Source organism: Cebidichthys violaceus, unplaced genomic scaffold, assembly GCF_023349555.1.
Source record: "Cebidichthys violaceus isolate CVI_PGR_0920_01 unplaced genomic scaffold, fCebVio1.0.p SCAF_12, whole genome shotgun sequence".
Classification (NCBI taxonomy): domain Eukaryota; kingdom Metazoa; phylum Chordata; class Actinopteri; order Perciformes; family Stichaeidae; genus Cebidichthys; species Cebidichthys violaceus.
The window spans coordinates 16,821,593-16,834,174 of record NW_027176285.1 but is presented as its reverse complement, the minus strand read 5'-3'; the positions used below and the strand labels follow the sequence as shown (position 1 = coordinate 16,834,174).

The 12,582-nt window shown below is 47.3% G+C and overlaps 2 protein-coding genes across 2 annotated transcripts; both read right to left on the bottom strand.

The window, feature by feature from the left end:
• Positions 1–464: 464 nt before the first annotated feature.
• LOC137868724 (alanine--glyoxylate aminotransferase 2, mitochondrial-like) lies at positions 465–5,767 on the bottom strand. The gene is made up of 14 exons (XM_068705620.1): positions 5,671–5,767; positions 4,251–4,339; positions 3,348–3,538; positions 3,119–3,242; positions 2,922–3,016; positions 2,736–2,829; positions 2,233–2,326; positions 1,890–1,990; positions 1,659–1,751; positions 1,392–1,524; positions 1,218–1,306; positions 924–1,073; positions 660–758; positions 465–566 (listed from the first exon to the last, which is right to left on the bottom strand). The coding sequence occupies exons 1-14, from the start codon at positions 5,765–5,767 to the stop codon at positions 465–467; spliced, it is 1,551 nt and encodes a 516-aa protein (XP_068561721.1).
• Positions 5,768–6,449: 682 nt separating this feature from the next.
• On the bottom strand, positions 6,450–12,501 carry LOC137868723 (alanine--glyoxylate aminotransferase 2, mitochondrial-like). The gene is made up of 14 exons (XM_068705619.1): positions 12,286–12,501; positions 11,457–11,545; positions 11,141–11,331; positions 10,912–11,035; positions 10,715–10,809; positions 10,514–10,607; positions 9,990–10,083; positions 8,944–9,044; positions 8,712–8,804; positions 8,209–8,341; positions 7,935–8,023; positions 7,680–7,829; positions 7,107–7,205; positions 6,450–6,991 (listed from the first exon to the last, which is right to left on the bottom strand). Exons 1-14 carry the CDS (start codon positions 12,371–12,373, stop codon positions 6,884–6,886), a joined length of 1,548 nt encoding a protein of 515 aa, XP_068561720.1. The 5' UTR covers positions 12,374–12,501; the 3' UTR covers positions 6,450–6,883.
• Positions 12,502–12,582: the final 81 nt, after the last annotated feature.

Sequence of the window (12,582 nt, the reverse complement as noted above, 5' to 3'; positions counted from 1 at the left end):
TGTTTACATGAATGTGTTTACATTTATATGTTTACATGAATGTGTTTACATGAATGTGTTTACATTTATATGTTTACACCAATGTGTTTACATGTATATGTTTACATGTATGTGTTTACATGTATGTGTTTACATGAATGTGTTTACATGAATGTGACACATAAAAACAAAGCGACTTGTTTAACTCAAAGATCATTTTACATTCAGATATGAAGCCTGAAAACCATCAGTGTTGTTTCAGTGGATCTAATCTGACGAAGAGAATCAGAGAAACGTTTGAACGTCGATTAGTGACGTTCGCTCAGAGCATTGAAGTATTAAAGCAGGACGGACTTATTATAACATGCAGGTCATATTAAAGCTCCTGTTTACAGAGCTGATGAGGAATAATAATGAACGTTTGACAGATGTCCAAAGTGTTTCCGGCGTTCAGTCCGTGGCGATGAGTTGCTCCTCTGACGCCTTCATTTTCGGTCGCTGTAGCCGTGGACCGCCTTGTTGAAGACCGCCAGGAAGAAGTCGACGTCACCCTTTGTGATGCACATGGGGGGTTGGATGCGGAAGGTCTGAAGAGGTGAGAAGAACAAGAGGACGGGTTAACGGGTTAACTGGTTAACTGGTAAAGGACTAAAATGATTGCGTCAGGTGAGAGCTGCTACCTGTCCATAGAGTCCTCCTTTCCCCATCAGGACCCCCATGTCCTTCACGTCCTCGAAGATCTCACTCATGGCCTCAGGAGGCAGCGGGTCTCTGCTGGCCTGTGGAGGACGGAGAACGTGTTCATAGATGTGTTTGATAGACTCTACTGAACAGACTTAACATGAGGACGATCATCAGCAAGTGTCTGAGCCGTTGACACTGATGCTCAGTGGCCTGACGGGCTGCATCTACACTTTAAGGTTCTTCCGTTTCTAAACAAACACCTTGTCTTTCACCATCTCCACACCGATCTGCAGGCCTTTTCCCCGGACGTCACCGATGATCTCGTACTTGTCTCTGAGTTTTGCCAGTTCTGTCATCAGATAGGTTCCCACACTGAGGCTGTTCCGCTGCGTTCCGTCTTCTTTGATAGTCTGCGAACAAACATCTGTCAGTTACTGTTTACGAAATAATGTAAAAATATAACATAAACATTTCTCCCTTTGGGTTCTGATTTTCCCCACAAACAGGATGTGATGCTGTAGTACACTAAGTGAAGACTGAAGATGAATCCTTACGTCCAGCACTGAGGAAGCGACGGCACAAGCTACAGGACTTCCTCCGAAGGTGTTGAAGTGGAAGGCTTTACCGAAGGAGGCAGCAATTTCTGGAACACACACAAATAAACAAGCTCACAGCTCCACCCACTGCGACCTCAAACAAGGTGTCCACGTCTTACAGTATTATCTCACCTGCTGTTGTGACGACCGCTCCCATTGGGTATCCATTAGCAATGCCCTTCGCCATCGTGACCACGTCAGGAACCACGTCGTGACCCTGGAAGCCCCAGAAGTGACTTCCTGTTCGCCCAAACCCAGTCTGGACCTGTCGGGTGTAAAGGAACCAGGCTCTGTGAAGTACGTTAGGTACAATGAAGGCCAGTGGTGCCTGGTCCTTCCTTTGTTACACAGTGTTCGCTTCATGTTATTCATTTTTGAGCGTAACTTTGTGTGTCTGACCTCATCGGCGATGCAGACCCCTCCTCTCTCTCTCACTAGCTGGTAAGCCTCCTTGAGGAAGGCTTTAGGATACTGCACAGCTCCTCCCATTCCCTGCACACACAAAACACACCCAGATCCCACAGACCCATCTTAACACAAGCACTCACACTGACCGTGAGACGACAATGATCATCAATGGCACAATAACTGTTGGGACTTTCTCAGGTCAGTACCGGCTGGAGGTCCTACCTGAATCGGCTCTGCAAAGAAAGCAGCGACACGACTCGGGACACTCGTAGCGAACGTCTCTTTGAGCTGTCCGATGTAGCGCTCGTTAGCCACACAGTGACCTGTGGGGTCAAACAGAGGGGTCACTTAGTGACAATAGTTCTGAACACATTGTAGCACCGAAGGGCTGAGCAATGAATCGATTCATTGTTTAATGTCTTTCCATATAATACAAAGGTATTGACAAATGTCCCACATAAGTCCGACGTTATATCGTTGGAGGAATATTGCAGAAATTCTCATAAAGCTTAGTCCCACTGATCATAGTGGTCGTGTCGAGCCGCATGTCCACGTGTTGGAGTACCTTGGACACAGTCACATCCTCTGAGGGTCTGCACAGGAGAGTCTCTGCAGTGGCTTCCTCCCCACGGACCTCTGAACACGTCGGGACTCATCGTCTGTTTGTTTGGGGCAGAAAGCTGGTCAGCAGTAGCCCCTCATACAGAACGCAGCACAGAGACTTCATCATATACACATAACTCGGATGGCTTGGACTGATATCACCAAGGTCAGAAAAGATCTGTTAATGCAGGCACACACGTATGGATGGCCTGTGCAGCCCGTGGCACGCTGCTGTTCATGTAGTGCTTAGCTAGTAGCCTGCACAGAGAGCGTCATTAGTTCACATGTGTGGGTGATGTGTGTAGCAGCATTGAAGATGCACATTGATGACCGATGCTAGCTTTGTTAGCTTTGCCATGAAACTCGTTTGTAGCAGAAATGTAAAACTAAAACTGAGAGGAGAGCATGCAAGCAAAAGACTGAAGCATTGACTACGATGAATGAGGTGTTGTGTTGTATGCATACATGTGTGCAGCCTAAACTAGTGGCGACGGGGTATTTGTATGGTGAGTTGGAGGTGAGACCCATGGTCTGTTGGGTGCCACCGTGGTACGATCCCCTGGAGGAAAGAAACAAAAGAACAATCAGAAACATGTTGAAGGGTTAAAGCAAGGATTGCTTAAAACAAACAGAAGGATACAAGAGCTGCACCTGAAGGTGAGGATGTCAAAGTTCCCCGTGTGAAGTCGAGCCATCAGCATGGCCAGGTCATTGGCTTCTGAGCCGCTGTTGGTCAGATAAACCACCTGGACGGGGACACAAAGACCAGCACACGTCTTCATTCAGCCCACGTGTCGATCCAGGATCCGGCTCTCAGCCGATCGGGAAACACAACTCCACCGACGTACCTTGAGAGGATCTGGGAAGTAGGAAGCTAGTTTCTCACAGTACTCGTGGAGAGGAGGATGGACGTAGATGTTGGTGGTGTGCCACAGTCTCTTCAGCTGCTGCTCTGCAGCCGCTGTCACCTTCCTGCACCCACAGATGTCAGGGTCAGAGCAACAACGCACACTGATTCTCTGAGTGATAGCTGTGAGCATCAGACATGCTGTCACGGTAAAGAAGAGGGGAGCTTACGGGTGGCAGTGGCCCACACTGACAGTAGCCACACCAGCAAAGAGATCCAGGTATCGCCTCCCGTCCACATCCCACAGCCACTGCATGTGTCCCTGGTGGATGAACACTGGCTTCTGATAGTAAGTGATCTTCATGGTCATGGGGTTGCAGTTCTGCCTGCGGATCTCCATCATCCGCTCTTTGGACAGACCCTGGACAGAGACAGATACACGTTCAAGGTCCACAGAGGAGATGAGTGCTGATTATTTAGTTGATCTCCTGACCTCTGCTGTAGCGCCACCAGCTGCTCAATGTTTTCTCTTGGCCACAGCAGCATTTCAAATGGCCCATTTCTTTGCAGAATAAGTAACTAATCTCAGGAACACTGCAGCGCTCAGTGGAGTGGAGCAAACGTTGTGCAGTAAGAGTTCTGTCATGAGCGTGACGTGGTAGTGTGTTTACGGCTGGCTAGCGTGCTAGCTGTTAGCTCGTCAGCTACAACACCAAGCTTCTAGCACCACCAGTTTCCCAAGGACATGCAGATAATCTCCATCATGTGTCTGCTGTGATCAGCAGCCTACTATCTGGTGTTCATGAACACATGATAGTGATTACCAATGTTGATGCACTTATTGTAAGTCGCTTTGGATAAAAGCGTCTGCTAAATGACTAATGTAATGTAATGTAATGTAACATGAAGCAAAGCATTGCTCTACGGCACCACTAGTGGTCAAAAGCTGCACAGAGTACCTTTAACTACTAACAACATATTGCAGTGTGTGTACTGTACTATTGCTGATAATTGCAATTTCAGTAAAGTTTAAAATGTATTACACCCCTTTTGCATGACATAGGCCTAAACACATCTATACTAAATGTGGACTACACACTAAAGAGCTATCAGAAGCCTGTCTGCACTCTTACCTTGTATTCCTCTGGTTTGAAATCACATGAGGGCATCTCTGCGAAGTCTGCAGGCTGATGTTTGAGGCCTGATTTCTGACATACTGCACCTATGAAATGGTTTCAAAGAGGTGAAGGAGATCGTTAGCCCTACTGCTATCCTAGTGCACAATAAGCACATGGGAGGTGTGGACTTGTCAGACCAGATCCTGGGTATTACTGGGGTGAAGCTACTATAAACAGCTACATTCTCCACAGGGACACAATGCCCCATGAACCACCGGGGCTTTCAGGAGCTGCTGTGAGCTCAGCCCACGGGGGAAGAGGCAATACAACCGACACACACGTCACCATGTCTCCAACGCAGGACCATGAAGGGGACCGCAGGGTGCAGGACAGACGCTTCATCTGTAAGAAAAGTACAACATTCTGGTGCAAGGCATGCAAGCTGCCCTGTGTGTGACTGTAGACAGGAACTACCGTGAAGCGTCATTCAACACGCCCACAACAGTGAGTGAGCAGCTTCAAATCACCTCGAGCACAACCCAAAGAAATGTGTGCAACGTTGATTTGAATATAGATGTTTCAGAATAAATTAAATATATATATAAAATCACTTTTAATGGGCTAATATTCCCTATTACTGTGTATATTAGTCTTTATTGAGTGACTGCAATCGGCTGATTCTGTAAAAATGATGACTTCATCACACAAAACACAAAGTCTGCAAACACAGAGCAGTCTTAATCTAGATCTCAGTGGTCTTTCTGATCCTCTACATTGTGTATTATATCATATTATCTACATTATAGTTGACATTTCCCATTGAACCGCTGAACAAACGCGTAGCTGTGGAAAGAGAATCAGAGATGTGGAAGCAGGCGGCTTTTTATCTGCAAAGAGGAAAGAGGTTTCTAAATGTTCCTCACGCTCTACCTTCACCCTGAATCACCTGCTCAATATTTAATAACCTGGTTCATGGTCTGAAGAACTCTGCTCCCCGTTTGTCTCACAACTGGACATGTCAGTTAGAACTGGTCTGACAAACACATCATTTCTATTATTAAATGAAATGTGACGATGTCTCCGTCTGGAGAAAGCATTTCACTCCAGCACAGAAACGAGATGAAGAAGTCTGAGTCACTATGAACAATATTCAAATGAGAAAACATGACAAAGTATTTCCTGCGATGTGTGCATATATGCAACATTCTCTGCTTCTATAACACTTGATGCAGTTTGATTCATATGGAGTATCAGACAGAATGCATCACTTAGAGTGTGACACTGTGAACCGACGACTCCAACAGACAGTATCTTTAATCTGCAATGACATCATCTAGTTCATTCATGAGCCAGCTGCTATTCTAAGCTTACTCTGACACGTTCAGGTCATAAAACAGCTCAGATCATGTGTTCGTTCATCTTCACCGTGACTTACCGCTGCCCAGGTGAAGTTTGGCCAAACCAGGTGAACAGCAAGGCCGCCCTGTTAAAACCGCACAGCGGCCTCGTAGAGAGGAAGCAGCCTTAAACATGGTCAGTGAGCACGGAGGAAACGCAGCTATCCTCCCTTCAGCCTGGACTCTGAGCTGCTGCAGCCGCTTCTCTTTCTAAAAGGACTCCAGGATGGGTGGACGGGGAGCAGCCAATGGTACCCAGATCCTCCCAAACCACAATGATTCCTCTGAAACGTCACATGGATAAATGTGTAACCGTCCGTCACTAGATTTCCGCTGACCATGCTCACTGATTAGGTTATGAATAAAGGGCGGATGTGTTGGTGGTGCCGGTTCTCTCCTGTTTGAGGCCGGAGAAGAGGCTGACCTCACCCGCTCTGAGGTGAGTGTTACCAAAGTTAACGACGCCACCAACGCGCTCCCTGTAAGGCAAGCGGTCCGTTGTGTTCCTCCCAACCGGAATATTAACAGCTGGTGAGTCAAATACTTTGACAGCGTAAAACAGATCCTCATCTGTCTGCAGTAGCTCTGATCAAAAGGTAGAAGCACACAAGTGTTCATGGTTTACAGACGACGGTGAAGACGGCGGAGCTCTTCACACGCACACCTGCAGGGGGCGGTGTGACCGATGTGTGGCGCCACAAGGTTGATCCTCGAGCGAACGCGTTTATTATTATCACGTTCACGTCCGTGATCGGCAGAAATCACAGTCATACATCGTTACATCCAAGCACCAGTCAGCAGTTATGAAGGCACTGCACACGATTATTCATCTTTATTCTAGTGAGGCGTATTACATCATCGTATTACATCATCTAACACTGGAGGAAGCAGCAAGAGAACCCGAGAATTTAAGAATTATCCAACAGAAAAACCTCAGCCCAGTGTTGACAACTCTTTACCAACAGTAGCTAGCAGCAGTAGCTCCAACCGCTGCTGAAGCTACGGAGAAAACCAGCAACACTGACGGCGCCTTCAGGCCTCCTCCAGGCCTCCTTCCAAAGCCACTCCCCCAATAATCATCATCATAAACGTCAACATTGATAGCCGTAGCTTTAAGTGAATCAAGTCTTTTAATTACAACATAGTTGAACGTGGTTAAAAAGTCCCTTTCATTGTTGTTGTGTAAAGGCGTAGTGCTCCTCAGAAGGTACGGTTGCTCCTTGGTAATGAGCAACCCGACTGGCCTTTATCTCACTTCGATCTTCTTTCCATGTACTTGTGGACGGACTTGTTAAAAATTGCCAGGAAGAAATCTGCGTCTTCCATCGTGATGCACATGGGAGGTTTGATGCGGAAGGTCTGAAGCGGTGAGAGAAACGGAAAACAAGAAGAGAGATCATGTCAACAGGTTCATTCAGTGTCACTCAGTAAAGGCAGAGCTGACACTTCTGGGGCAGAAGGTGAGAGCTGCTACCTGTCCATAGAGTCCTCCTTTCCCCATCAGGACCCCCATGTCCTTCACGTCCTCGAAGATCTCACTCATGGCCTCAGGAGGCAGCGGGTCTCTGCTGGCCTGTGGAGGACGGAGAACGTGTTCATAAAGGGAGAACGTGTTCATAAAGAGGATGAGGCGGGATGTTAACGTTCTGTTCTGTTGTCTCATTTCTGAGGCAGTTGCAGCGTCTTCTGGTGACTTATGACAACTTATGAATTACCAACTTTGTTTCACTCACAAGAAGAGAAGTGTTTGTAACATTGATTTGTTAATTGTGGGTCAGAACTGCACAGCTGACGGCGGCGTTAGTCCCGCCCCTGGAGCTGATTGGCTAAGCTCCGGTCGGCGGTTCATTTACTGCAGCTGAGATTGTTTTCCTGCTGCTCCAGCTAATGGTTAACTGGGGCGCTGCTGAACCATGCCCCCGGGAGGCTCAGCACACACACACACACACACACACACACACACACACACACACACACACACACACACACACACGTTGTCCATGCATGTGAGTGGAGGTGAGCGTCGCTCCTGTTTCTAAACAAACACCTTGTCTTTCACCATCTCCACACCGATCTGCAGGCCTTTTCCCCGGACGTCACCGATGATCTCGTACTTGTCTCTGAGTTTTGCCAGTTCTGTCATCAGATAGGTTCCCACATCGAGGCTGTTCCGCTGCGTTCCGTCTTCTTCGATAGTCTGCGAACAAACGAGTCATGTCTGTGATTGGAACCATTTAGTTTTCAGGTGCAGCAGCGACGACGCCGTGCACCAACACACTTAAAGGAGAAGATGAATCCTTACGTCCAGCACTGAGGAAGCGACGGCACAAGCTACAGGGTTTCCTCCGAAGGTGTTGAAGTGAACGCCTTTGGCAAATGAGGCGGCGATTTCTGTAAAACATGAATGAACCAGATCACTCCTCATAAACATCCTATGTGGGAACCCCGGCTGTCATGTCTTCCCATGAATCTTTCCAATTCAATAGTGGAAATGATGAAGAACGATGCACTCATAACTGTATTCATCATGTTCCAAACATACAAGCAGGTGTCCACGTCTTACAGTATTATCTCACCTGCTGTTGTGACGACCGCTCCCATTGGGTATCCATTAGCAATGCCCTTCGCCATCGTGACCACGTCAGGAACCACGTCGTGACCCTGGAAGCCCCAGAAGTGACTTCCTGTTCGCCCAAATCCAGTCTGGACCTGTCGGGTGTAAAGGAGATGATTATGTTTATTAAATGTTCTCTTTTCTTAAACCTGCGATGCTCAGACTGTGTGTTTGACAACGGGTCAAAAGTCTTCAGGGTCTCATCTCTGTCATCAGCTGTGTTCACAGCGCTCTAAAAACTCACTATTCACTTCCTGCCCGGAGCAAAGGGCAGACAGGCAGAGGCAGAAGCTAGCTGGTGAACACGGTGGAACGCTCATTCAGCAGCTGAAGAGAGGTCACTGAAGATTGGACTTCACCAAATCTCCACATCAATGATCATGTAATGTTTGTTAAACAATATAGTTTGAGTTCTAAATAGAAAACCCATTAAAGTATTTCAAACATATGAGATGTGTGTCTGACCTCATCGGCGATGCAGACCCCTCCTCTCTCTCTCACTAGCTGGTAAGCCTCCTTGAGGAAGGCTTTAGGATACTGCACAGCTCCTCCGACCCCCTGCACACACAAAACACACCCAGATCACAGGACCAGTGACCACTAGACCTACAACCCACACCGTTGACCTCTGTCGTGACGCAGCAGCAGATCATACAGGAACATGAACATCTCCTGACCCTCAGGCTGGAGGTCCTACCTGAATCGGCTCTGCAAAGAAAGCAGCGATACGACTCGGGACACTCGTAGCGAACGTCTCTTTGAGCTGTCCGATGTAGCGCTCGTTAGCCACGCAGTGACCTGTGGGGTCAAACAGAGGGGTCAAGCTACACTAGTCATGTGTAATAATGCTACTCTTCATACAAACGCCTCATCTATCCATGATCAGAATACTGCATGGTTCACAGCTCATGAATGGATGAAAGTTAAAGATAACCAGAATCACAGAGTGAGACCCTAACTTCTTCATCCAACACAAACAGCTGCTTCTTCTTCTTCTTCTTCTTCTTCTTGAGGTTCCACTGGTTCCATCCTGTTTGAATGTCGTTTGGTGTTTTGTGGATTGAGATCGAGAGAAGGGTGTTGTTGACGTCAGATTTCATAAGCGCAGCGTTAGTTAGTTAGATCATGAGGACACGTCTCCAGTGTGTCTCTAGCGGAGACACAGGCTGCTGTACGACAACGTAACATTCCAGAAAAATGGTAAAAAACGGTTGAAGGAGCTTAATGATCAACAGAAGGAGACTTTAGACTTTTCAGGGTTACGACCACTACGATACACAAACCTTCAGACCTGTACGGAAATACACAACGAGGCAAATACTTTCACATGTTCGTTTCACCTTGGATGACGACAGAAACACTCGACGTCAATCAGTGACTCTAACAGAAGGATGTTGTGCTGCATGTCGATTCATACGCAATTAAAAGGAACAAAAATAAAAATGCATGCAGCCTGCAGCAGTAATGATTATGCATCAACACGACGCATCAGAAGACAGAGAGGTTAATGCTTCAAAAAGGGTCAAATTGATAAATAAACAGTGAAGCAGAGTGTTCTTCTTCCTCTCCATGACATTCAGTGTTTGAATGTTTCAGTGTTTCAGTGTTTGAATGTTTGAGTGTTTGAGTGTTTGAGTGTTTGAGTGTTTGAGTGTTTCAGTGTTGGAGTGTTTCAGTGTTTCAGTGTTTCAGTATTGGAGTGTTTCAGTGTTGGAGTGTTTCAGTGTTTCAGTGTTGGAGTACCTTGGGCACAGTCACATCCTCTGAGGGTCTGCACAGGAGAGTCTCTGCAGTGACTTCCTCCCCACGGACCTCTGAACACGTCGGGACACATCGTCTGTACACAAAGACACAAAGACTTCATCATATACATAATATATATATATATATATATATATATGTATATATATATATACATAATATATATATATATATATATGTGTGCATAACCCACCTGCATTCAGGTAACTATGGGAACTAAAGGTAAACAGGAGGGAAGTCGAGAGGCTGTTTGATGCAACGCATTATGAAATTTAGTGTGTGTGTGTGTGTGTGTGTGTGTGTGTGCGCTGATTATTCATCACACACACACACACACACACACACACACACACACACACACACACACCTGCCTGTTGATATTTCCATGTCATATTATCACAGTCGTTTAGCACGTACAATAAGTCCTGATATAATATCCTATATTCACCTTCATTTGAAAACAACGTGCATCACCAGTGTTATGTAACGTATTCATGCATTCATACGTTTGTGCAGCCCAAGCCGTTGGCGACGGGGTATTTATATGCTGCGTTGGAAGTGAGGGCCATGGTCTGTGGGCTGCCGCCGTGGTACGACCCTCTGGAGGAGCAGAAGATATTAACTCACAGACATTTCTGCTCCTTCATATGCGTTTGACGTAGTTATGACGCACATGAGGATGTCATAACTCATAAAGAGAGCTGCACCTGAAGGTGAGGATGTCAAAGTTCCCCGTGTGAAGTCGAGCCATCAGCATGGCCAGGTCATTGGCTTCTGAGCCGCTGTTGGTCAGATAAACCACCTGGAAGGGGACACAAAGACCAGCACACGTCTTCATTCAGCCCACGTGTCGATCCAGGATCCGGCTCTCAGCCGATCGGGAAACACAACTCCACCGACGTACCTTGAGAGGATCTGGGAAGTAGGAAGCTAGTTTCTCACAGTACTCGTGGAGAGGAGGATGGACGTAGATGTTGGTGGTGTGCCACAGTCTCTTCAGCTGCTGCTCTGCAGCCGCTGTCACCTTCCTGCACCCACAGATGTCAGGGTCAGAGCAACAACGCACACTGATTCTCTGAGTGATAGCTGTGAGCATCAGACATGCTGTCACGGTAAAGAAGAGGGGAGCTTACGGGTGGCAGTGGCCCACACTGACAGTAGCCACACCAGCAAAGAGATCCAGGTATCGCCTCCCGTCCACATCCCACAGCCACTGCATGTGTCCCTGGTGGATGAACACTGGCTTCTGATAGGAGGTGACCTTCATGATCATGGGGTTGCAGTTCTGCCTGCGGATCTCCATCATCCGCTCTTTGGACAGACCCTGGACAGAGACAGATACACAGGACATGTCTACGTCTACATCATCTAAGTACTGAGTACTGAATACGAGGCCCAGCTGTGAGAGACAGAACCCCTGAGTTCCTGCAGGATCTGGTTCTTGAGTACCGTGCGCTCCTCTGGTTTGAAGGTGCATGGGGGCATATCTGGGACGTCAGTGGGACGAGGCTGGAGGGACGTCTTCTGACATGACGGACCTGTGAAGCAGTGAGAGTGAAGTTCAGACAGCGAGGTAACAGAGACCTGTGCTCTTTGAGGAACAGCTGACAGCGTGACTTGGCTGATCAACGCTTTACTGTGACATTTTACTCTTATTATCTACATATTTTAAATCTGAATTAGTGTTGTTGTTTAGGTCACAACCGGTCTTCCAGTATATGATCTCTAACCACATGCATTGAGCTGAGCCTGCAGTCATTGTGTAACCGGGATAAAGTCCTGCCTGGTGACTCTGAGGTGGAATGAGCTCTAGTCTGGTTGGTCCGGTCTGGTGACAACATTTGAGAGAAACATTACATCGCATTGACTTTATTAAAACTCCTCCTGCTGCAGGAGAGTTTACTGGAGACTCGTCTTCAGGTCTTTATATCAAACATGAATAAAGCGGCTGAGACCGTCAGGGCGACATCGCTACAACTGATGCAGTCACTTATTAATACATAATAATGTAATAAATACGCCAAACCTAATAACCATAACTATCGATCTGTCCGCTTCTTTCTTCACTTCTTCACTTGTGTGCAGAGAACATCACTTTCAGAGATGATGACATGAAGAACACGTTGCGTCTGTTTGTTGAATGAAGGCTCATTACGTCACGTCGTCTTTAGTCCGCGGTGCCAAGAACAACATGCAAAGAGTTCCTTCTGGTCTCGGAGAAGTCCTCTGGACTTGTACATTGAAGCATTAACAGACCACAATAAACCGACTCACTCACCACTTGCCAAGTGGAACCTGACCGAACCGGACCGGGACCAGGACCGTCCTGTCAGAGCCGCACTGAGGGAGGAGACCGCCTTCAACATGTTGAGCACGCTACGGGGAGCAAGCAGCTGTCCGGCTCCTAGACCCGAACCCTTCACCGTCCGGGACTCAGCAGAACACTTCACGCTGCTCTGCACCCGAATCCTCAACGACCCTCCGGCGGAGTGGCCCCTCTGCGACGTCACAGGATGCGTGCGCACGTACGCGAGTCGGCATTTGTAAGCAACATGTTCAAGACAAATGATTGTTC

Bases quoted from the DNA above. Each gene is read 5' to 3' on its own strand.
- LOC137868724 (XM_068705620.1), bottom strand. From the start codon at position 5,767: ATGTTTAAGGCTGCTTCCTCTCTACGAGGCCGCTGTGCGGTTTTAACA. The intron at 2,830-2,921 runs GTGCAGCTCTTG...TCTTTCCTCCAG, and splicing joins TTTGACATCCTCACCTTCAG to GGGATCGTACCACGGTGGCA. The intron at 1,307-1,391 runs GTGAGATAATAC...TGTGTGTTCCAG, and splicing joins AGCGGTCGTCACAACAGCAG to AAATTGCTGCCTCCTTCGGT.
- LOC137868723 (XM_068705619.1), bottom strand. From the start codon at position 12,373: ATGTTGAAGGCGGTCTCCTCCCTCAGTGCGGCTCTGACAGGACGGTCC. The intron at 9,045-9,989 runs GTACTCCAACAC...TTGACCCCACAG, and splicing joins AGGATGTGACTGTGCCCAAG to GTCACTGCGTGGCTAACGAG. The intron at 8,805-8,943 runs GTAGGACCTCCA...TTGTGTGTGCAG, and splicing joins TCTTTGCAGAGCCGATTCAG to GGGGTCGGAGGAGCTGTGCA.